The sequence below is a fragment of the Kogia breviceps genome, chromosome 3, assembly GCF_026419965.1.
Source record: "Kogia breviceps isolate mKogBre1 chromosome 3, mKogBre1 haplotype 1, whole genome shotgun sequence".
Lineage (NCBI taxonomy): Eukaryota > Metazoa > Chordata > Mammalia > Artiodactyla > Physeteridae > Kogia > Kogia breviceps.
Window position 1 is genome coordinate 67,582,114 of NC_081312.1, and position 25,565 is coordinate 67,607,678.

A 25,565-nucleotide genomic window follows, 5' to 3' on the forward strand; every position below is an offset into this window, starting at 1 on the left:
GAAAGAAAGAAAGAATAAAGGAAGGAAGGAAGGAAGGAAAGGAAAGGAAGGAAGGAAGGAAGAAAGAGAGAGAAAGAAAGAAAGAAAGAAAGAAGAAAAGAAAGAAAGGAAGAAAGGAGAAAGAAAGGAGAAAGAAGAAAGAAAGGAAGGAAGGATGGAAGGAAGGAAGGGAGAAAGAAAGAAAGAAAGAAAGAAGGAAAGAAAGAAAGAAAGAAAGAAAGAAAGAAAGAAAGAAAGAAAGAAAGAAAGAAAGAAAGAAAGAAAGGGAAAGAAAGAAAGAAAGAAAAGAAAGGAAGGAAAGAAGAAAGAAAGGAAGAAAGAAAGAGCTCCTTGGTTTAGTGAGATGAATGGGCTGCCCAGCTGCTAACATATCTGAGAGGGGTTTGGCATAAGGTAGGATGGTATTTGCAACACAAAGCTGATTCCATATATCCTGAGAAACTAGGGGCAACAATTATTCACAAGTATGGTTTATGTACCTGGCACTGTGGTAGGCTCTGAGAATACAACAGTGAATAAGACATGATCCCTGTCTTCACAGAGCTTAAAGCCTAGTGTGGTGGTTCTGAATTGGCTCCACATTATAATTATCTGGGACACTTTTTAAAATTACCAGTGTCTAGGCCTTACTCAAACCAGTTAAAACAAAAATCTCTAGGGGCAGGACCCAGGAATCTGTATTTTTTTTAAGTTCTCAGTTTGAGTGTAAAATACAACCAGAATAGAAGACCACTGTTTAATGGGAAAGAAAAAGGAGCAAAAAGGTCATTATAGTACAAAGGAGTAAGTGCCATGTTTGGAGTAACAGACAAAAGCCTCCAACCCAGGTTTCACCAGTCAGAGAAGTTTTCCCTGTTGAGTGCTGCAGAACAGTGTTAAACATCTAAAGCAGGAGAAGGACAATAAGACAGAGGAAGCAGAATGTGTAAAAGCCCCAGAGGAAATGAGCACAGTGCTATAAAGCAGCACTACCCAAACTTGAATACTCATGAGCATCACCTAGTGATTTTGCTGAAATGCTTATTCTAATGCAGGAAATCTGCAGGAGGCTGAGATTCCACATTTCCAATAGGATCCTAGGGGATCCACTGCTGCTGATCCAGAGCAAGAGTACGATTGGAGAATAGATGTGAGAAGCAGGCACGGCCAAGATGAGCTGGAAAGGTCAACCAGGCCTAGATCCCAAAAGCCCCTGCTAAGGAGTTTGGCTTGATCCTAGACTTTATCATGAGGGCAATAGGGAGCCACTGAAGGGTCTTTAGCCAAAGAGTGATAGAATTAGGTTTGCATTTTATTTTTTAAAATAAATTGATTGATTGATTGATTGATTTTTGGCTGCATTGGGTCTTTGTTGTTGCACAAGGGCTTTTCTCTAGTTGCAGTGAGCTGGGGCTACTCTTTGTTGCGGTGCATGGGCTTCTCACTGCGGTGGCTTCTCTTGTTGCAGAGCATGGGCTCTAGGTACATGGGTTTCAGTAGTTGTGGCATGTGGGCTCAGTAGTTGTGGCACACAGGCTCTAGAACACACGCTCAGTAGTTGTGGCGCACAGGCATAGTTGCTCCGTGGCATGTGGGATCTCCCCTGACCAGGGCTCGAACCCATGTCCCCTGCATTGGCAGGCGAATTCTTAACCACTACGGCACCAGGAAGTCCCTAGATTTGCATTTTAGAAAAACCAATCTGACAAGTCAAACTAGAGGTGAGTGATCAAATGGGACAAAGTTGCAGTAATCCGGGTAACAGATGATGGGGCCTGAACAAAGAAAGTAGAAGAGGGGAATGGAGAAAAGTGGAAAGTCTTGTCCAATAAATTCTGTTGGTTGAGGGTTCAAGGGAGAGGGGGAAATTGAGGATGACTTGTATCAGTTAGTGTTCTTGAATGCGAACAGTAGATTTCATTCTGGCTGGTTTAACCCAAAACTGGCTTATAAGAGGATATTAAATAGTTCACTAAATTATTGGGATATTCGGAGAAACGTTCAAGGCTAAGCTTCCAGGGACAGTGCCTGACTCCTGACGCAGGCCATAAAACTATCCAGGTCAGGAATCTGTCTATTTCAGTCAATGGTACCAATTACTGCTGCTGCTATCATTGGGCCCAAAATACCAGCAACTTGGTTTTACTGCAACTGCTACTGCCACCAATGCCACTTCTGCATTCAATCTTGAACCTCCTGTGCCTGAAAGCTCTACCAACTCCGAAGTCAGGAAAATGGAAGTCCCATGCAGAGCCTGTTTATTCACATTGCTCACTTCCCAGCTTAATCTTGCATGCAGCTATCTAATTGGCATGCCTGCATCCTAGCTGCAAAGAAGGCTAGGGAGCTGCATTCCGATTTCTACATGGAAGGGAAAAGGATACTCATAATGTGGGAATTTCCCCAAATAGAAATGTTATTCAAAAGATGACGGGGTCCATTCACTTTAACCTAAAAAAGCTTTTCAGAGTGATTAGCTTCAGAAAGAGAAGCAAAACTGCATTGTGCTGAGATGTGACAGGGAGGCGAGAATCCAGAGGCTTTAAGAGTAGCAACTCTCTTAAACTTAGAAAATTAAGGCGTTATTCCCCCTCCTTCTTCTTCCCACAGAAAGGAACTCTCACACATTCCACCAATTAGAGATGAATTTGTGTTAAGGGATTGCTATTAAAATGCAAATATACCTTTTAAGAAGGTTATGTTTCATTCACAAGTTAATGGGAATTACTTTAATCAGCTTCACGCCATCCCAGTGGAGTGCAACTAAACACAGTACTTAGAATATTAGATTTTTGATTGTGGCCTAGAGGAAGGGAATCTTCTGAGTTGTAGGTCAAGCCTGGAGCAAATTTTGGAGATGCTAAAGGCAGCATAATACATGTAGGGAATTGCTATAAAAGAGAAAGAAGGACAGTTATTCCGAAGAGAGAGTTGGTGACTAAAAAAAAAATTTGCCTAGATGTGTTATGGCCCTGAAAATCCAGTTTATGCCAAATTGTTTAAACTGCAGACCATAAGTTCCTTGCAGTTAAGCCCAGTCACCCCGGTTTAGTTCAGGCTTTCCAGCAAATGGCTCCCCTTCCAAGTTCTGTCCTTCTTTTACTGGTGAAACCCAGCAGGACCCTGCATGGTCCTCCCAGATACAAAATCCCCTCAGCACCCGCACCGCTATTTCTTTTTTTGTAGAAAAAATTTTAGTCTCCTAGGCTTTCCCTGAGTTCCAAAGAGCAGATTCAAACAGTTACTAATTAGGGAAGTGAGTGAATGCAGGAAAGTAGTCAAGAAACAATGGTTCAGACACATAACAGAGTCCTAGTTACTCCTCAAGGGATATGTGTAAGAATCTGATGCATATCTTTGAGTTGTCCTGCAGGAACTAAGACTCCCACCCAGGTGGAGGATGGTGACTACATGCTGAGACTGCAGACTGGTTTGAACAAGAAGACTGATGATTGAGATTCCTGGAGCACCACCCTATCACCTCACCACCAACCAATCAGAAGAAAGTCATACACCCTGTAGCCTCTCCCCCCGCCTCCCCCCAATGATGCCTTTAAAAACTCTTCCCTGAAAACCATCCTGCAGTTTTGGGGTTTTTTAGCGTGAGCTTCCTGTTCTCCTTGCTTGGCTTTGAAATAAATCTTTCTCTGCTCCACACTCTGAAGTTTCCATTTGTTTGGCCTCACTGTGCATCAGGCACATAGACTTGGGTTCATTCAACAACAATGGGAGGGAAAGAACACAATGGTGGAGAGAGAAATCGTTTTCTAATTAAATTGTTTTCCTTGTCTCTTCCCTAAATTCTGAGCCCCCTGAGAATAAGAACAGCATCTTATTCCTCATATATTTCCAACACCTAGCTTGGTGTCTGGCATGATGAATAAACGTTAATAAACAATTGGATAAATATATGAATGCAGTTATTAATTAATTCTGAAGCTGGAATTTTCTCTATTTGTGGGGATCTTTAGATTGTCCTTCCTCATGCATGCTGAGAATCTACAGTATTTCTTTTGTTTCACTTGCCAAAAGGAGCAAACAAATCAGGGATCTGCCATCTGATAAATACTGCTTTCCCTTTTTTATCTCAAGCAAATGCAACTGAAGATTTAGATGTATATGAACAATTCATTACTGAAATTCTATTATTTATTTACTTCCTGCTGGAGTCAGTATGAGCTTTACTTAGTTACAACACTCAAAGACAATAAAAATCGTTCATTATTTTTTCTGTATCAAGTCAAATATGATTCCAATTTTCTTCCCCCACAGTACAAAGAGAGCTCTAAGGGCTTAGGGCCATAATGGCTCCCTCTAACATGCCTCTTAGTTAAGTCTGCAAGAGCCCTTGAAGGCAGTGGCTCCATCCCTTTGTGAAATAAAATTCATATTTTATGACAAGATAATAAAAATTTAAACATAAAAATTTTTCTTTGCCCTTTGACCTCCTCTCTCCTCTGCTACTGTCCATTGTGTATCTGCATTATGCATCAACCAAACCTCCCCCACCTGCAGAAATACCTGCTCAACTGTAAAAAGCAACACTCTCCTAGCATCAACAAGACAACTCCTTAAAAGGTGACATTCTTTCTCCATCTTGTAAGGGGCCACGAGATGATGCTTAGATCTGGATTGTATAAACTGTCAGTAATGCATCATTTAATGAACAGCTTTCTGTTTCGAAAAACTTATATAACTGTGCCTTGACTTCTAATGAGTGGAACAGTTCTCAGAGCTTTCTGTGATGCTCTTCCTGGATTACAATCCTTGAATTTGGCTCAAATGAAATTTTCAATTTCTGTCTTAGATCTACTGATTAATTTTTCATAGACACCTTCCTGCCATGCAAGCTGGGCTGTATAGGAGACATTTTCACCAAGGCTAGGATCGCAGCAACCATTCTCCTCTGATGTCTTGCCATATTCCCAATGGCTGGAAAAAAAGGTGGGGAGGGGTCAAGGACCTTGACTCATCTTACACTGATAACTCACTAAGTCAAACTTCACCTCTGTAAACTCTTGGAGAAACTAAATATTTCCGCTAAAAATGTTAACAGCAGCTATGTCTCTCTTTGTCTTCTCAGCTGTTACCTTCCCACAAAAAGATGACAAAAGAGACCTCAATGTGGCCTTTACAACCTCTTCAGTCAGTGTGCCAGATATCTTTTGCTAGCCTTCCTGATCTACACTCAAGCATTCTCCACCCTGCTTTCTGCCCTGAGGCTGGGACATCAACAGGTCCCCAGGCTTCCTAGCTATTGGCTGTTTTTTGCAATGGGGAGCTCTGGCAGGAAATGGAAGGAAGGTAGAAAATGCAGTCAGGTATTTACTTCCCTAGCTCCCTTCCTAAAGGGTCACCTAAAATTGGCTATGCTTCTTAACAGAAGGTTCATTTCTTCTCTTAAGTGTCTATGTAAGTCTCTACCCCTGGATTCCAGACTCCCTCCTTTTCTCTCTTCAGGCCAAGGGAATGGTAACATCTCACCTGTTACCATGCCCAAGGGAATGGTAACATCTCAGCTGTTACTACACTACCCACTGTGATGTCCCTACACCCACACCTTTGTAAATAGTGCCTTTGTCAATAAAACTTTCCCAGGTTATCCTATTTAGAGTGTGTTATTTGATTGCTGATAGGACCCTGACTGTTACAATCAGTGTGATAAAATAACTTACTTTTTCTCTGACTATAAATAATCTTCAATATCTTCTTTTCCAAATAATGTATTTGTTTATGGCACTTATCCATGGATTTCAAAGAACTATATAAAAAATAATTCCCACATTTCTCGGTAGAACGATATGAGAATAATTTTTTTTTTTTTTTTTTTTGTGGTATGCGGGCCTCACTGTTGGGGCCTCTCCCGTTGCAGAGCACAGGCTTCGGATGCGCAGGCTCAGCGGCCATGGCTCACGGGCCCAGCCGCTCCGCGGCATGTGGGATCTTCCCAGACCGGGGCACGAACCCGTGTCCCCTGCATCGGCAGGCGGATTCTCAACCACTGCGCCACCAGGGAAGCCCGAGAATAATTTTTTAAAAAGAATAAAATCACAATTCTCATACAAACATAAAATCAACATGTGTGAAAGATTTTTATTTCATTCATACTTAACTCAGCAAGGAAGAAACCAGTAATATATTACAGCCAGTTCAAAAAAGAACTCAAATCTCCTCAAATAAAGAATTCCAAATAATTTATGCAGATACTCCCTAGCCAAGGAGGTAGATTGTAACTCCCTACCCGCTGAGTATGGGCTGTGTTTAGTGATTTGCTTCTGAAGACTAAATCATGGAAGTGGGTCTGTGTGTAAGTTTACAGTGGAGAAACTTGGCAAACACACTACCCTAGTCAGGTAATTAAGGTCAACATCATCATCAATAAGACCTGTTGACAGAATGTGCCATTGATATGATGTAATCAGAAGAGCATTTCATCTCTGTGGTCATCCTCAAAAACCCATAACCCTGCTCTAATCATGAGAAAAACATCAAATTCCAATAGAGGGGCATCCTACAATATACCTGACCAGTACTACCCAAAACTGTTAAGGTCATCGAAAACAAGGAAAGTGTGAGAAACTGTCATGAACTAAGGAATTTTGTCAGCTAAATGTAATGTGGTATCCTGGATGGGATACAGAAAAAGGATTTAGAGAAAACCTAATAAATCTGAATAAAGTATGGAGATTAATTAATATACCAGTGCTGGTTTCTTGGTTGTGACAAACATACCATAGTAATTTGAGATGTTAATAACAGAAGAAACTGGGTGAGGGGTATATGGGAATTCTCTGGCATCTTTGCAACTTTTCTGTAAATCTACTCTATTCTAAAATTTAAAGTTTATTAGAGAGAGAGAGAGAGAGAGAGAGAGAGAGAGAGAACTACTCAAGGTGCTATATACTTTTAGTCAGGTAAGGAATGCTGAAATGAATTTACAAATGGATGCAAAACTGGCAAAACCGGTCAGTACCCACAGAGTAATAATCAAATTTTACATTTTTATAGACAGTATCAGTGTTCAGAGTTAACTTCTATCTCTACAGAGTTGTAAGATAGTCTAGTCAAAGACAAACCCTGTATAGCCCTATAGGACCAGGTAAATCCCAGAGGTTCCAGCATTTTGCTAAAAAGATATCTAGAAATCTCTTTTGCCCATTTAAAAATCTTTCACAACTTTTTTCTACAAAGGAGGAAGATGTCAAAATTATTTTAAAAAGCACTTACAACAGGCTGGCCTGACTTGACAAAACAGCTAACAGAAGTATACAAATATTCAAAAGGTTATGCAATGCTTTGCCAAGTTATCACAACACTATGAACTGAAAAATAACCCAAACATCAATATAATTTATCAACCTGCCCTGGGGAAATCCTACAGATTGCCAAAGATATGCATCATTGCCTTACAGTTAAAAGCACTTGCTATGTTATGTTACCTAGGCAACACACCAGCAAATGGTACAGTAATAAAATAAGAATTTAAAAAAGCAAGTTGAACAAAAGAACAGTCAATATCAAGTTCCAAACTCAATTCCATTTCCTACCTGGTTGTACAAACTATTTGTGTTACGAAGGGACTCAGCTCTTAGGTGGGAACTATTATTTTCCCAGGCCTCATATTTTTGTATTGGAGGGGCTTCAACAGCCCATGATTAACACCATGGCATCAGTTTCTGCCTATGTAAGAAGAGGCTACATGACAAAATATCAATATATGATTATGGTTGGAGCATTTGCCCTTGGAGTTTTTATTTCAGACTCTTATTTAAATATGTATGTTTCCTTTTTCCTCACAGTTGTAATGCATGGGCCAAGTGTCTTTTTTTTTTTTTTTTGGCCACACCTTCCAGCATGTGGAACTTCCCTGACCAAGGATCGAACCCACGCCCCTTGCAGTGGAAGGTGGAGTCTTAACCACTGGATCACCAGGGAAGCCCCAAGTGTCTTTTTTTTTTTTTTTTTAGAATTCTCACTTCTCTTCAATTGCTGAGTTTCAGCTTTTACAAATAACCTTAGAACAATTCAGGTAGCTAAGGTTTTTGGGGAATACAGTTCTTACTTGTACATGAAGAACTACTGCATCCTCAATTTTCTGTAAATAACTCAATTGGCTGGATTAACAAACATTGTCACAGAAACACAAAAATTTTTAAAGCCATAGATCACTGCATATATATTTACAAAAAGCCATAATCAAACATGCATTTCTCCTTACTAGGAGAACTTAAATAGATTTTTGAACATTAGGCAGTGATGACTCTAAAACATAATGAAATTCTAAGTTAAGGCTTTACGTTTGTTTTGAAACCCATATTCATAGGCAACTGTGACCAAAGCAAAGTTTTATCTACTCGGTTGAGTTCATCTGCCTAGGATATATTATTTATCCACCACCACCAATTCTTATACGGGATAGCAATTAGTAACAAACCACTGATTTATTATACTTTAATGAATTATTAGTCCCCTCCTTAGGTTTTATTTTGAGGATTTAGCCTTCAGTAGCATAAGCATGTGCCACAGAAGGAACAGAGTATTTTGGGGGGTAAACTTAGAAAAATTTACAGACTGCACTGATTCTTTTATTTATTTATTTTTTGTGTGTGTGGTACGCGGGCCTCTCACTGTTGTGGCCTCTCCCGTTGCGGAGCACAGGCTCCGGACGCGCAGGCTCAGCGGCCATGGCTCATGGGCCCAGCCGCTTTGCGGCATGTGGGATTTTCCCGGACCGGGGCACGAACCCGTGTCCCCTGCATCGGCAGGCGGACTTGCAACCACTGCGCCACCAAGGAAGCCCGACTGCACTGATTTTTACTTGCTTGAAATTTGGCCAGCAATCAAAAACTCAGGATCTCCTAAATACAGAAAACCTCAAAAGCATACTTGACCACAGACCCATCTCAAAACATAGATGTTGTTGAATATTGAAGCAATCAGTCATCACCTTACTTCCTTTGAAGACTGGTACTATCCTCTCTAAACAAAGCAACAAAATGCAGAATACCATATCTTAGATGGATCTATTCTATAATTGCTATCCTCAAGGCACAGATACTATCCTTGCTGGACCAATGTGTTTCCTCATTCAAGGAAAAAATGAGAGGTGGATGAAAAGAAGATTCACTTTAAAATAGTTGTTGATTGCACTCTTGCCCTATCAAGCTTATGCAAAGTATTGAAATTTAGTGGGGAATTTCCTTTTCTCCTTACTTTATTTTTTTTTAACAATTAGAGTGACAAAACTTGGACTCAGCTGGTGGGTGCGCTTTGAGGAGCAGCTCTGGAGCACCGCCCTGGCCTTTTGTAGGGAGTAGGGGGGATGCTCACAGGACACACTCCAGTATGAGCTAATAGGCATGATTCCACAGCCCAGCGTTTCCATAGTTGGGGCGACTTAACTGTCACTTAGACTGAAACGATCGCTATTTACCTAAGTGCTTGCTGCTACTTCTTTAAGCAAGAATTTTACAGCAACACAGCTTGTGAGGAAAGTACTATACACTTACACTGGTATTGGTAAGAGTTCACGTAGAGGAGGGATGGCATTGACTATATGAAAATTGTCTCAAAAGCTAAAGACAGCTGTAGTTTTCCTTTGTGTCTTCAAATAAGGAAAGAGTAAGATGTCAAAGCAGATGAAACTGATGGTGTTTAAATCTGATGGTGCAGCATCAGACTTCTTTAGACATTAGAAACAGGAATTTCTAACAAGCACTGGCAAAAGTATTTTAGGTGCAATTTAAGTAAGTCATATGTCAACTAAAATGTTTCAAAAATTTGAAAAGTTTGTACACTAGTCCTGGTGAGCTTGCTTCAGCTAAATGGCTAGATGGGTTTTTTTTATTTAATTTAATTAATTAATTAATTAATTAATTAATTTATTTATTTATTTACGTTGTGCTGGGTCTTAGTTGCTGCACTTGGGGATCTTCTTTGTGGCACGTGGGATCTTTGTTGTGGCATGTGGGATGTTTTAGTTGCGGCATGCATGCAAGGTCTAGTTCCCTGACCAGGGATCAAACCCAGGTCCCTGCATTGGGAGCACTGCATCTTACCCATTGGACCACCAGGGAAGTACCCCGCTAGATGGGTTTTAAACGTGTGAAATACATTTTTTTTTAAAGAAGGGACGTCTACACTGAAAGGGCAAATGTAGGCAACACAAAAAACACTTTTTTAGATCAACATCTTACACTTTATAATACACTCATAAATTTTTACACAAATTTCATGTTTATAAGTGCAAAAGGCAAAGAACCTCAAAGAATCGAAGTAACTGTATCAACTACATTCAATAGAGTTAGTACTGTTGTTCCCATTCTCCATCTTCTAAATCCAGAAGGGAACCGTAAATGCCATCCCCCATGTGAACTCCACTTTCAGAAGTTGGAGACTGGGTGTAGTTCTGCACACAACTGGGTTCTAACAGAGCTGAATTGAGTTTCCACTGTGTTCCAGGCCAAATCTGCCAGAAGAAAGTCATCCATTGCTGTCTGAGTTTCATTGCTGTTGAAGAATAAGCTCCCCAAAGTTTCAAAGCCAGAATTCATGGTCTGTGTTTCTGCACTGATTAACTGAACTTTGCTTTCTAGAGCAGGTAGGTGTTTAGCAGTGGAGATTCTTTCAGTTTGGGTCTCTGTGTCAGATGAATCAATACTCATGGAAAACCTGGAGTGTTTCAGAATACTTCCCAGAGGCAGATGAGGGCTACTGTCTAAAAAGAAGTTCAAGTCCCTCTGTGTCTGCGTGTCAAACATTTCAAGGCCTAAGAAGTTAGAATTTCCTCTACAACTGTAGGACTGGGCAGAGGTGTCTGCAAGTAAGAAGTCAGTTTGTGTCTCTATGTCCAGCGATTCCAAGACTGGCTCAGTGGTTATGGGGCTAAGTTCACTCTTTCCAGTTTGAGTCTGGATATTTGAGGCCAAAAAGAACTCTTCAATATCAAAATCAACTGCAGGATTCTGGGTTGGGCCAGATGGGAGCTGGGTGTCAGGTCCAGTATTTGTGTCAGATGAAGACTACAATTGTCCAGTGTCTGACCAGGCAGATTACTTGACAAGATGTTTTCTAGATCACTTAATAAATCCCTGGTTCAGGTCCAATTATCTGTCATGTTCTGTGAAGAAAGTGTAGTATTCTGTGCACCGAACGAAGTTCATGATTGGTTCAGATTTCTAAATATCTTGATTTAAAGTTTTAGGGTGGTTCTGAGGTAACAAACCATGAGTTACAGTCTTTGCTACTAAGCTGCTGCTTATAATTTGTCTGTAGAAACATCATATGATGAATGGACACTCTCAAAAATGTCTCCACACATTACAGCTTGGTCTATCTGTACTCAATCATCTGTTGGACTTCACATTCCACTGGTTTGAGTTCCTCTCAAAAGAGATCCCACCTGACAGGAAACTGGGATCTATAAATACATCAGTCTGAGCAGCTATAGATGAGATTACCTTAGAACTGGGCAAAAAAGTTTGAGTATGAACACTAATGGGAAGGGAAACTTGACAACCAAATGTCAAATCAGTTTAAGAACAAGGTGATACAGAGGAATCAGGGCTAGCCCACTGTGCAGACAGTAAAAAGTGTTGTGTGGTGTAAGACAGGTCTGCCTGTACATTGATCGAAGAAATGCTGTTTTCTTGACATGTGTTCCCTAGTTCTTGTAAAGAGTTAGATGGATTTCTACCCAAGTTCACTTGAACACCTATGCTAAGTGGCTCAACAGCAACAGGATTTACAATTTTTGAAAGAGGGAGGCTCTCCTTGAGAGGGCAAGCCTCTGAATCTAGGCCGAGGATCAGGGTTCCTATGGACAAGGGCAGTAAGTGCACAGAACCAGAGGGACAGAGCCCTGATGATTGACACCCAACACCACAGGCTGGGCTGAGGAGTCTGCTGTAGGCACAAAGACAGGCACTTCAGGCTTTGGTAAAAGCAACTTCTGAGAATACCTTGGACATGTTGGAAGAGTCTGCTTTCTGGCATTAGAGCTGCAAGAGTCTTCAAAAGAAGCCATTAGCTTTATTTCTGAAGTTTCTAGTTCTTGAGCATCTGGTCTTGGGGTTGATTGGTTGCTCAGTGATTCAATGGTCTTACTGGACAACTTCTGGTTGTGCAGGCACTTTTACATTTTCCTTTTCTTACTAGGTGGATCCCTGTGTTCTTCAGGGATCGCATGGCCAGTTCGGTAGATGTGGGACTGTAATGCAGTCCTTCTGGCACAGGGACAGCCACACGTGCACTGGAAAGTCTTACCACAATCCTCTGGATGTCTTTTCAAGTCCCACTCAGTGCCATACGAATTGCTGCACTTAACTATGTTTGTGCTGCTTTTCCGCATGCATTTTCATAAAGTGCTATTTTCTGAGAGAAAATTGAGAACTTGGTCTGTTAGGGCCTCTCGGGCATCCTTCAATCAGACAACAGTAGAATTTCGGGACAGTTTTCAAATCTTTTCCTATTGTTGGATTCTCTATGCCATCCTGCTGGTGGTGGCCCTTGACCAGGTGCATGTTGAGCACCAGGCTGTTGGGCAGGATCTTGCCGCCGCTGTGCGCTGGGCACAGGCTGTTGGTCCACACGGCCCGGGACAGCTCACTGACCCACGGAGGGATGAGCTCCCCGGCCAGCTGCCCCTCAGTGGCCTTGGAGGAGGGGGACCCCATGGACTCGAGGCGGCAGCAGCTCCCCTCGCAGGCCGGGAGCCCCAGGCCAGAGCCGCGGGCCCTGCCGCCACTGTCTCAGAGGCCGCCAGGTGCACCAAGTGTCTTGAAGCCCAAATTCACCTGGGTCTTTCACACCTCAGTTTCAGATACCGTGGTAGAAAAGTGACTATCTCTCATAGTAAATTGGTAAAGAGACTTATTTATAATCTTTATAATCTAGTATACCCTGCTTGACCACAGGGGAAAACGTGTTGATCATGCCTTATGTGAGAATTTCCACTCCATGTCACAGCAATATTTCTTACTACATATGAATAAATTAGTATTCTGGTTCTATCCCAATTCATGTGCAATTTAGTTAGTATGAACTAATTTCTCAGAAACTGATCACCTCCCTAGGTACTGAGGAAAAAAAAAACCTCTCCAAGCTTTGAAGTAGGTTGCTAGATTTCTTCCAAGCCTTCCCTGAAATGAAACCTCTATCTCTTCCTGTTGCATTTCTACTGATTAACATACCTCCAAGTAAAGCCTTGGGAAAGAGGTTCATTCTAGAGCTAAATCTTAGGTAAAGCTCTGCTTAGTCCAAGAAACAGATTTCTTACTCTATGAAACAGATTACAAAACAGTTCATTTTTCTTTCTTTTCCTCTTTACAATCAGGAAGCTTACTATCAGCTGCAAAGGATCTTTCAGAAGTGGTTTTCAGTGTTAAAATTTGGGGCAGCCAACTTGAATGAATTAAACAACTTAAAATAATCTAAATTATTATACCATCTCAGAGGGCCTAGAATACATTCATAACTAATGCACTAGATGCATGGTCTCCCTTCAGCACTGTAGCTGTTTGAGAACTATTCTTGTCCAGACAGTGATTTCTTGTATACTCACAAAGCAAAGCTCTCTTACGTTCCAGTGAATCTTCTTCCTCTAGAGCCAACTTAATGTTGTACTTTGCCTCTTACATCTAACTTGAAGGAAACTGTACAACATGCTCCACGTTAACATTACATGTGATGAACATAACTGTTTTATAACAAAAACTGAAGTTATATATCTGTGAAAACTTTGCTACGTTATCATCTCAGCAGTTCAGTCAAGAACCACTGTCTTGCCCGTTTTCAATTTCCCACATTCCGACTGACATAATTCCATTTTCTTTACTCCTTATGCTTTATTTTTATTCACATTTCACTATTTTATTGCAGGTATGGCTGACCTTCTTAAATTCTTTGTGGAATGAAACTAGACGTTCAAAAAAATAAATAAAATACATAAAGTAAATACTTTCTCTTTGGTGCCTACTCTCTACTGCCCTCTGCAGGTAGAAAGAAAGAATAAGATCCTCACTTAACAGGAAGATTTAAAGTAATTGGTGTTTTTTGAGAGGCTAACCATTACCAACCAGACTCCATCTATTCACAGGAAGGATTTCTCAATTTGCTAAAGTCCCTTCACTGTGGAAAAATTTCTGGGAACCACAGACTATTTTCAAGAGAGCTCCCTATCTCCTACACCCATATACAAACGGAGATGAAGTCCTCTCTTATTCTGGGTGAAGGTGAAGGGCCCTCTATGTCAAAGTTCCTTCAAGCCTGTAAAACTTGAGTCTGGGAGTGAAAGAGAAAAGAGACATAAAGGTGCAGACAATGCAATTTGTCCGTGCTTTGCAGACAAATGTCAACAAATGTAGGAATCCCTGCAATGCCTCAATCAGAGATAATGTGAGATTTTGCTTTCTGTTTTTACAAAAAGTGAAAGGCAGCCTGCAAGATAACCAGCAAACAGGCAGCTTCAATTCTGTGTAGAAAGGACCGTTCATTACACATGGATTATTTTCTTCAGTTACACTACTTTGTATGGATAGCAACACTGTCAGTGATGTCATCTTCTGAAACAGAGACCAGGATGTATAGGCATATTGTGCCAACCGAGCCCAAATCAATGACCTGGGTAATGCAGTCAGGGTAACACTATTATTCTTCATCTAAACCCTCCAAGCCCATAGAAAATTAATGCTAATCTGATGCAGGTTCAAGGAATACGTTATGTGGGAAAGAAAATCAAGCCCTTGTTTAATTTTATTTACATTCTAATATGTACTTACAGGAAACACCACAGAATTCAGTATCATTATGTGCATCAGACTATGTCATTTTATTTTTGAATTAGTAGCATGTTTAAAAAATTATTAAAAGCAAACACTTTCTTGGATAAGAATATTTTTAGCAAGGATATTCTCTAAAAGATTGATCTCCAAATATGTATTCACATAGCCTACAATACCTTTCCACAACTGCGAGAACAGAATGATTTATAGCATTCCTGATAGAGGAGGCAGTGTTGTTTTATTGTTTGGGGTAAGGAGGTTTTTTTGAAAGATTTATAGCTTTCAGTTCCACCTCCGCTTGTTTTGTGATTCAACTGACTCATACTATTTACCTATCTTCATAACGGGCATAATATGGACTTACGCAGATTTAAAATTTTTCAACGTCTGTAAACTTTAGCTTTCTGAGCTGAAAAATGTCTCTTTTAAAGGTATGCAGGGGGGCTTCCCTGGTGGTGCAGTGGTTGAGAGTCCGCCTGCCGATGCAGGGGACACGGGTTCGTGCCCCGGTCCGGGAAGATCCCACATGCCGCGGAGCCGCTGGGCCCGTGAGCCGTGGCCGCTGGGCCTGCGCGTCTGGAGCCTGTGCTCCGCGGCGGGGTAGGCCACAACAGTGAGAGGCCTGTGTACCGCAAAAAACAAAACAAACAAACAAAAGAAAGGTATGCAGGGAAGAGAACCACTGGGTCTTTTCACTCGCTTAAAAGCATACACTGAGCGCCTTCTACCGAATTGCACGTAGGTTGGGGTAAGCGTTAGTACCTACCACTCTTTTTAAGACCGCACATCCGAGGCACCGGAGAGCCAGCCAGAGGCCCCGCCCTTCTGAAGGCGGGGCCACGGGGACCAGCACGTCCCTCCGCCGCGTCGCGCCCCTCCCAATGTCCCTGAGCGTCGGGGGCGGGGCTGTGCAGCGCGTGGCCAGAAGCTAGGGGATATCCGCGCGGGCTTGAGGCATGGCAGAAAGGGGCCGGCTACCTCAGGCCCGGGCTCTCCTGCAGCAGTGCCTGCACGCCCGGCTACAAGTACGCCCCGCCGAAGGGGACGCCGCGGCCCAGTGGGTGGAGGTAACGTCGTCCCCGCAGCTCCGGTTATCCTGTGGCGCGCAGGGGGCGGTTCTTACCGCGCTGTCTCGGCGATTTGTGCCCCCGCGTCTCCCTCCGAGCCGGTCGCTTGGCGCCTGGCACGTGCTGTGGGCGGGGCGGGACTCCCGGCACGTCCGCCCAACGCTGCTCTCAGTGCCTACCTGGCGTCGCCTCTCAGTTTTGCATCACCGGCCCCGGCCCCTTCTCCCTCGGACTTGTTTTCCGAGAGGAAAATAAGTGCCCCTGCTTGGCATCCCGGGAATTGGGAGCTTCCTCTCACCGTTTGCCTACCTGAGTTCGGTGGACTTTAGGCCTAGTAGCTCAGACCTTTTGTTTCAAAAGAGGAAAAAGCCTTGCCACCCCCTGTGCGATGCTCGGGCTGCTGGTGAGTTGTCCTGATCTGATTCGAGCTTCTAGGTTAAGATTTGTTGCAAGCGTTCAAGATCTGCTTTGATTTGTGCTCCGGATCCCGTCGAATTCCCTCTGAAGTTGACTGCAGCTAGGTGTTAGCACAGACGTGAGATTGCCCATGAAGCAGTTCTTTGTTCAAGAACCTTTAAAAAACGTGACTTATTTCCCATCAGGAACAAAGACGACTACTTTTATAATAATGTTGCGTTGTTATCAAACACATTTCCTCCAAAGAATTTAAAACGTTTACACTAATATGATGTCCTTCTGCTTGAATATTTGCCCTTTTAAAAGAGCCTGCCCATATGCAAAATTATACGCAAAAACAAAATTTTATTTAAGGCCCCTGACTTATTTTTTGGAGTAAGTTGAAATGAAGGGAAACAACGTGTAATAATAATTAATAAAACTGGTGGAGGTACTCAGAAACTAATGTAGGAGCATTTCATTCATTCATCTGCTGAATTCGGTCCCAAATCTAGCACTCCTTAACACAATCCTAGTTATTATTTTAAATACTACCCATGAACCATATGTGGGTGACTATTCTTAAATCACTATCTGTTACTCCCTGGTAATTTGGAAGTATTTATAAGCATAAACAATCCTATATTTTTGCCCTCCCTTTTTCTTTCTCAAAAATTCATTTCTTATTTCTTACTTTTGTTATGGTCTCTTAAAAATTTCTCTTCCCTATTTTGAGGTTTTATTATTTTTGCCATACTGTCCAAAGAATTGCCTATTTTTATACTTGCTTCATGGGACTATAAATCCCAAACTATTAATCATTTAGATTTCTTCCATGCTTCTTTATCTTTTTATATTTTTCATGTCACATCTCCTTGTGCAAAATCACGGATAGTTTATTGCAGCCTTCCAAACTATCAGTGTGTTTATTAACTTTTAAAGCTATTTTAAAGCTTTCTCTTCCACTCCCACACATGGTTAAATTAGTATAAGAGCTGACGAGTAATTAGTGAGAGAGTAAATTCTTTCCTCTTTCTCAAGCATCCGCTATTCAATTACTAAAAGTTCTAATTTTTAAAAAAAGCATTTTTAATTGTTTTGAAGGTTACTTTTTGATTTGAAGGTTACTTTGCGTATTCTTGGTTTCCTTCATTTAGACCTTTGCTGTCACAGGCTCCTGGGAGGTGAACATTTTTAACCTACAGTGAGAATTATGTGTACTTTCCTATATATTTGAAATGTTCTATTTATACCAAAAGAAGCTACAAGGAAGGTGATTCTGACTTGAGGGGAATTTGTAGATCACACTTTAAGAGCTATTGTTGGAATAAACTAAAAGAAAATACCTTAATGAAGAGGTAGTGTGGTGAGTAGAAGGAAAGAACTAGTGTTGTTTGTTTGTTTGTTTTTGGCCAAGCCATGCTGCATGTGGGATCTTAGTTCCCTGACCAGGGATCTAACCCTGCAATGGAAGGGTGGAGTCTTAACCACTGGACCACCAGGGAAGTCCCAACAGGTGTTCATTCCTGCAATTACTTAATTCTGACATTGCATGTGTCCAAATATGAATATGCTTGAGCTGGGACAGTGGTGCAGATATCTGTATTATTCAACCTGCCACCTCCTTACTGATGGGTGTGCCCTGGAGACACTTGTTTGTTCAAGAGCACAATTGCACTTATAAAAGGTTACTTCTTATCCAGGTAAATCAGGTGTGAGTGCAGAGCTGCATTTATGTTTATTTAAAAGAGTATTTAGATAACACCTAGAGCCTGTAATATACAGTAGAACTTAAATGCAATCAACAGAGACCCTATCATGTACAAAACAGTCTGTAAAGTGCTTTGGGAGTTAAGATGTAAAATAAATGGTGTTTCAGTCCTTAAATTTCTTTTTACATAGTCACTTAATACGCACTTGTATCGCTCTTACTATGAACCAGGTGCTGTTCTAAGCACTTTACAGATATTAACTCAATCTTGGTAATAGTTGTTGGATCAGAAGGTTAATCTACAAAATAAAAAATTAAATGATTCACTGCAGCAAAATCAAAGTCATTTGTCAAGTGTCTCTTTTCCATATAATCTCTATCCTACAAGAGCTAATAAAGAACTATCTAAGTCATTATATAAAATAAATACGCTTACATTCCTGATAACAGACAACCTGTTGATGTAGAACTTAATATGAATGCAGTTTCCAAGTTTTAATCACTGTGTATTTAATGTATTAACAAAAATAACAAAATAATTGGACAGCAGTTTCTTGGAGTTTATTGAAATAGAATCAGACCCTAATTTTCATTATCTATAAGCAAATGGATTAGGAGGAACAAAGAATGATGATGTCAAAAGACATATCAGTTACAGTGTTGTTTATACATCAGCCATATCTGATATAATGTGAATTCATTTGGTGTTGAATAAATGAGCCCCTGCAAACTAAATATTTATGTCTGTCAGCCATACTTAGGAAGAGGCTAATTTATAGTCCTAATGATTTTGATCAGAAGTACATGTTTGGGGACTTCCCTGGTGACGCAGTGGTTAAGAATCCACCTGCCAATACAGGGGACACAGGTTTGAGCCCCAGTCCAGGAAGATCCCACATGCCCCGGAGCAACTAAGCCCATGTGCCACAGCTACTGATCCTGTGCTCTAGACCCTGCAAGCCACAACTATTGAGCCCACGTGCCACAACTACTGCAGCCCACATGCCTAGAGCCCATGCTTCACAACAAGAGAATCCACCGCAATGAGAAGCCCGTGCACCGCAATGAAGAGTAGCTGCCGCTCACTGCAACTAGAGAAAGCCCACGCGCAGCAACGAAGACCCAATGCAGCCAAAAATTAATTAATTAATTTTAAAAAAAGAAGTAAATGTTTGAAGGTATAACTTGGGGTCTTTACTGCTCTTGGCTGTATTTTAAACTTAATTTTTGAAAAATGATTACTGAGGTGACTGAATATTGAAAAAGATTTTATTTTCTCACATATTTAAGAAATTAAGTCTATTATAAAAAGTTATTCCTCTTCTTTTGCATTTAACCTTTTCTCTATAAAAGATGTGAAATTTTATTCATTTACCTCTATATATAGAAGCTTCCTTCTAATCTGAATTTATTGTGGATTCTCATAGGTCCAGAGAGGATTAGTGATCTACGTGTGCTTTTTCAAGGGAGCTGATAAAGAGCTTCTTCCCAAAATGGGTATGTGTTTGATGTTTCTTTTTTAAGAGTGAGAGTGACTAGCAATAGATAGATGAATCAGAAGGGGCAAATAGCACAATCTTAAATTGTACTGGTATGTAAGTTATAAATGACTTAACTCTGTGTACTGCTGTTGACTTTAGCTATTTGCCTTTTCCAAAGCTTAATGTAAGCAAGTGTGGTAGAATTCTTTTAAAATATCTGCAGCATTTCAGATTGTTTATAGATTGGTTTAGAAGAGTGAACACACACACAGAGACAACACACTGAGATTCAGCCGAGGATACAAACTTGTTGGAAGCAGGGTGCCCACATAGGGAGAAATAGATGCTGCATTTCTTAATATAGTTTCCTTATCTCTCAGAGTCCCTAACAGGGGCATAGAGGTGACACTGTATGTACAAGATGTGGTTCCCATCAATTCTGTGCAGATCAGGCTTATATCATTATTATAGAAGAATTTACATTAACCATTTATGCACTTCTTTGTAGGAAATGTGTATAAAGATGATTATTAAACCAAGCTCAGTGTCATCACAGCCACACCTCCTCTGTGGGCAGAGAAAGAGTCAGTGATCAGGCATCTCTGAACAATAATTTACCTACCTGCAGCTTTCCAGTGGCCTCAGTAGTCTATATCACTGCACATTCCTTGTGATAATTACATAGGTTCAGATATACCAAATCAAATCATACACTATCTCAAGACAGTATTTGATAGAATAATTATGTACAAAAAAAGAAGCCTGAAATAGTCACGCTGTCCCTAAGGTTGGGGACAGGTTATATTCTCTTCATTAGTAAAGGCAGTACCTATTAGTTGGATTAATAAATATAAATTATACAGATGGGTAGTTGAAGCAGGCGGAAGTTAACCTAGAAGAGCTTTAAGTAGTGGAACTCAAGCTTAAGTAGCCCAGTGAGGAACAGCTTGGACAAAGGGCTAAAGCTTCTAGAGGGGATTTTATGCTGAGACATCAAACATGTTTAACAACTTTGTCAGAGGATGAAAACTAGACTTTAGAAGGGACTGCAATAGGTGAGGATGGAAAGCCAGTAACTGTAATAGTTTGAAATTTGAATCTGAAGGATAATAGGGAGCTTTAAAGGGTTTAAAGAGAAAATGAAATGAGGTCTCCTGTTACAGAGGGTTATTGCCAGGACTGAATGCTTGGATATTGGACATTCTGTCTGTTTTTGCCTTGAATTAAAGCTTTCTTGACCATGAAAAGTATATAGTAGAAATCTTCAAAAACAGGAAGAGCATTTTTGGCCAAATTGTGGCCAAATAAAAACACTGAGGAAGTCCATCTTAACTCTTCTAGTGGATAGTCTAACCCAAATCTTTTGTATATCATGATTCTCAGTAAGGAACTGTGACTCTAAGAATCACATTCTGCTGGTGTGAGTTATAAGCAAAATAAGTCCATCTATTATTGATAGTAGTAGCTTGTACTTCCCTCTGTTCCAGGAGGCAGAGTAAGCCAGTGTGATGGAATTCTCTTAAACCCGACCTCATACTTATTACATGGATTCCGATCTTTCCAATCAAATCATGTAGCCCTTGGGAACATAACAGCCAGTTATATCCATAAAGTCTGAAATAGCATGGCTAATGTATAGATGTGCAGAATCTTCCTCAATTCATCTTTAGTATAATTGGACAGAGATCCAGGTCCCTGTCAAAACTTAACTTCCCATATACATCATTAGAGATATTTGATCGATAACCTGTCTTAGGATCTTTGAGTTTCCAAGATGCCATTAATTCATTGTCTCATTTTATTTCTACTTACTGACATTTGTATTTGTATTATATTTACTTCTACATACTGATATTTGTATACCAACAGCATTAATTGAATTCTCAGATCCAGTAGAGGGAAGTGTGTGGAAGTATAATAAATTATACTTACCTCTCTGGCCTGTTATTTCAAAACTGCCTCCTTAGTCTGTCACTAGCCTGAGGCCTGGATAGCTGGATAGTGATTTCTGTGGAATGAAATGCTCCGGAGGTTATGGTTTTCTTAGAATCAATCAATAGGACTGCGGGCTATATAGCAAAGTCCTATTTGTAATAGAGAAAATTAGAGGCATTTTATTTATTTATTTATTTTTGGTTGTGTTGGGTCTTCATTGCTACGTGCGGGCTTTCTCTAATTGTGGCGAGCGGAGGCTACTCTTCGTTGAAGTGTGCAGGCTTCTCGCTGCCGTGGCTTCTCTTGTTGCAGATGTTCTAGGCGTGCAGGCTTCAGTAGTTGTGACATGTGGGCTCAGTAGTTGTGACTCGCGGGCTCTAGAGCGGAGGCTCAGTAGTTGTGGCGCTCAAGCTTAGTTGCTCTATGGCATGTGGGATCTTCTCAGACCAGGGATCGAACCCATGTCCCTTGCATTGGCAGGCAGATTCTTAAGCACTGCGCCACCAGGGAAGTCCCTAGAGGTATTTTAAAATAGGCATTAGTTAAATGAAAACTGATAGTGCTTAGTGCAGAGCCTAGGAATTCATTTGGGTGTCACCTTGGCAAGTTTTCACCAGGTTAATTCCTTGATTTGTAGAGTGGGGCCACTGTACTGAATCCTTGCTAATATTTACTACAGGCTCTCTAATAGTTGAAACCATTGACTACCCCACCAGAAAGCATACCTTTTCAAGCCTGATTATTCACACAGGAGTGTGAGGTTTCAATAGTTCTTTTACCATTTATGTCCTCTCAGGGCTATTCTTTACAAGCAGAAGTTATTTATACCCTTTATAGAGATAGGAAGACCCTAAGGGTGTTTATATTAGGCATTTCTTTTGCTTATTGTTTTGAAAATGGCCAATGTTGAAATGTAAATGTTTTCTAAGTTTAGATTTTTTAGCTACACATGGATATTTGTGGTTATTTTGACACTTCTTATTAGCTATGAGTATACTTGCATAAGTGCCATAAAAATAGTAATACAATATTTTCCTGTATGTATATGAAGATAATGCCAGTAACTCTATACCTTTGGATTTACTTTCCCAGTTGACAATGAATTTCTGATAATTCTTGCTTTCACCTTTATCCTTCTCATACTGGTGATGTTTGTAAAATGATTAGTCTTTGTTAATAATGTCTTCGAGGTTATAAAACTGCAAAATCAGCTAATTTATAACAGGATTGAACCTGGAACCTTTGTCTCAGCTTAGGATTCTAGGCAACTAAGTTTAAAATAATAAATGCACTAAGGTTTTTATTTAATGTTCTTTGTTATAAAGTAGAATAAGTGTGTGGAGGATCTGTCATGTTTTTTTCCCAGTGGGATTTGTTTTGAAATATAAAAAGGAACAAAAAGGCAAAATCTTTTCATGTATCCCCCAGGGCAACAATATCTTGAAGTTCCAGTATACAGTTAATTCTTTAGTCCTTTCTGGATGATCTTATTGTTAGGAGATCCTAACTGCCAAGTCAGATTTAAAACATCATGCCATTTTCTGCATGAAATTTTCCTTGTTTTTCATGCTTAGATCATTTAGCTTACTGAAGCAGTTTTTAAAAATCTAAATAGAAACTTTGGGTTAAAATCATGAGCTGACAAACTGGATTTTAAACATGAGGTTTGCTGACTAGAAGATTGTTGGTTTTCTTCATGTTTGTTTTCTACCTCAAAATGTTCTCCTTTCTTCTCTATCCAGTTAATACACTGTTAAATGTGAAATTAAGTGAAACAGAAAATGGCAAGCATGTCTCTGTATTGGATCTACCTGGCAACATTCTTATCATCCCTCAAGCCACCCTTGGGGGGAGAGTAAAAGGAAGAAGCATGCAGTATCACTCTAACTCTGGAAAAGAAGAGGGGTTAGAACTTTATTCCCAATTTGTGACTCTCTGTAAAAAAGAATTAGCTGCTAACAGCAAGTGTGCCGAAGCTGGGGTTGTGGTGGAACATGGCACTTATGGAAACAGGCAGGTGTTAAAGCTCGACACCAATGGACCATACACACACCTAATTGAGTTTTGAAAAATTAAAAGTTTCTACAGTTGTAATTAGATTCTCTTCCCCTTCTGCTTGAGTACACTAATCTGCAGCATTTTTAGACAAGAAAATTCTGGGTCCCATCCATAACTCTGCAGCCTGCTAATTGGACGACCTTGCCACATCACCTAAACTCAGTCACCTTCCATCCTGCTTTCCCCTAAACTCACACTCAAAATTTTGAAAAATGCCTTGTATTCGTTTTATGGTCATTGATAAGAACATGGAAATGTGCTTAGAGAGCTGTATTTAAGCATTTTGGAATTAATCATTTTGTGCAATCAAGAAAAATATGTTTCTTATACCCTCAAATGTATGTAGTAAAAATCACTATTTGTGTTACGATTATAATTTTGTCAATTTTGTTTTAGTATTTCAGATTTCCATATTTTGAATGAAAGAATATGCAATTTACTGTTCCTTCTAATAATATCTATGAAAATGTAATACAGAAATGTTATTGTGCATTTTAATATTATTTTCCAAGGACATCCAAGTGCTTTAAATTATTTTAAGAATCTTTAGTTGATATAGCAATAAGGTATGGGGGACTGAAAGTTTTTATTTAATATACTAATGGCTTAATATTCTGTTTCTCAGTTTTTTACCAAAACAATGTGTGTTGCATTTTCTGTCTTTGGTTTTTAAAATTACTGTTTCATTAAATTAATGTTCATAAATTTTTTTAGGAAGTTCCTTTCTTGTTGGTTTAGATTGCTATAAAAGGAATAAAAGGAATAAAAAGGGAAGCTTTCTACTGGAATTATTTGAAAACCAGTTGACTTGTTCATTTCCATTTTATCGACTTAATGATTTGGAGCCAGTATCATTTTTTCTCTTAGTGTATTTTTGTGTGCTCCCCCCACCCCAAAATTCATATGTTGAAGTCCCCCAATGTGATGGTATTTGCAGATGGGACCTTTGGAAGGTAATCAGGGTTGATAGAGCATGAGAGTGGGGCCCTTATGATGGGATTAGTGTCCTCATAAGAAGAAACACCAGAGAGCTTGCTCACCCTTTCTCTGCCCACCATGTGAGAATGCAGTGAGAAGGGAGCCATTTAAAAGCCAGGAAGAGAGCCCTTACCAGAAACCATGCTGGCACCCTGATCTTGAACTTCTAGCCTCCAGAGCTATAAGAAAATAAATTTCTGTTGTTTAAGCCACCATAAATCTATGGTATTTTGTTCTAACAGCCCAAGGTAAGACAGTCATATAAGATAAACATCTAATAAGTTAGACTTTTCAAAGCCAAGAGAGGAAGATATACAAGAAATTGAAAGAATAAATGAATCAATAAAAGGTAATATTCATTTTTTACAAACTCCTTTGACTTGATTTAATATTTTAAAGAGTGAAAATGAAATAATGTTTCTAACTATCAAAAAGATGAAAAAATTGACTTGAAACAAGTAGCTGTTGAAAATTCTTTGTGTCTTTTAATTTCTTTAGGTTTATGTTCCTAAGATACTTAAAGTTTCTGTTATCACAAAAAGTCCTATTTTCTCTATATTCTTCCTGTACTATTCTATTTTGGAACTTAAGGATCAATAACTGACTTGGTAGTGAGCTCATTTGTCCTTAACTTTTGCTTTATTGATTCGCAATACACTTATTGAAATGTAATAAACTATTCATAAACTTTCAAACTCCAATTTTCTCAAAGCTTCTCCAAGGAGGTTTATATGTCTTTCAAAAATGTGTTACCTATTTTAAATCATTTTGATGTGTGTGGGTGAAATGCTGACTCACAGCCCTAGATTACTATTTTATAGTTCAGGCAATTCTCCTTAAGAAGAAATTTGCTTGAGGTGCTTGTGGAGAATAGCAATTTCAACTACATGAAGATGACAGCCAAGTTTGTTTCATTTCCAAGAAGGCTAGAACAAGAGGGAAAAGGGAAGAGAAATAGTAGATAGGAAAATAACTACACCTTGGCTTTCTGTAGCTCTCCTGGCCCAAGGTGCACAAAGAACCTTCAACAGACACCTAATTTTATCTTCACAGTATATAATGACAATAATGCTGTGGAAAGTAAGAAAATGCTTAAATAATTTTCCCAAGATCACACATGAGGGAGCAATAATTTCTATCTCCCTGCCTTTTCTTGTAGTGAGAGTTAAAATTGATCTTC

The 25,565-nt window shown here is 39.9% G+C and overlaps 2 protein-coding genes and 1 pseudogene across 5 annotated transcripts in view; 1 reads left to right on the forward strand and 2 right to left on the reverse strand.

Moving 5' to 3' along the window:
* Positions 1–15,953, reverse strand: part of NUBPL (NUBP iron-sulfur cluster assembly factor, mitochondrial) — a 530,407-nt gene extending 514,454 nt beyond the window's left edge. The window contains exon 1 of one of the 3 annotated variants that reach the window (XM_067028607.1): positions 15,883–15,953. The gene's annotated coding sequence lies outside the window, so the exon portion shown is untranslated. Of the gene's footprint in view, positions 1–15,525 lie in introns of all 3 variants that reach the window. The other 2 variants (XM_067028606.1, XM_067028608.1) reach the window with 2 other exon arrangements.
* On the reverse strand, positions 10,362–12,353 carry LOC131752668 (ATM interactor pseudogene; annotated as a pseudogene).
* Positions 15,650–25,078, forward strand: DTD2 (D-aminoacyl-tRNA deacylase 2). 2 transcript variants are annotated; one of them, XM_067028612.1, is made up of 3 exons: positions 15,650–16,229; positions 19,361–19,430; positions 23,092–24,173. In XM_067028612.1, exons 1-3 carry the CDS (start codon positions 16,215–16,217, stop codon positions 23,415–23,417), a joined length of 411 nt encoding a protein of 136 aa, XP_066884713.1. In that variant the 5' UTR covers positions 15,650–16,214; the 3' UTR covers positions 23,418–24,173. The 2 variants fall into 2 exon arrangements, with proteins under 2 accessions (XP_066884713.1, XP_058913225.1); XM_059057242.2 differs by having other exon boundaries at positions 15,654–15,826; positions 23,092–25,078.
* Positions 25,079–25,565: the final 487 nt, after the last annotated feature.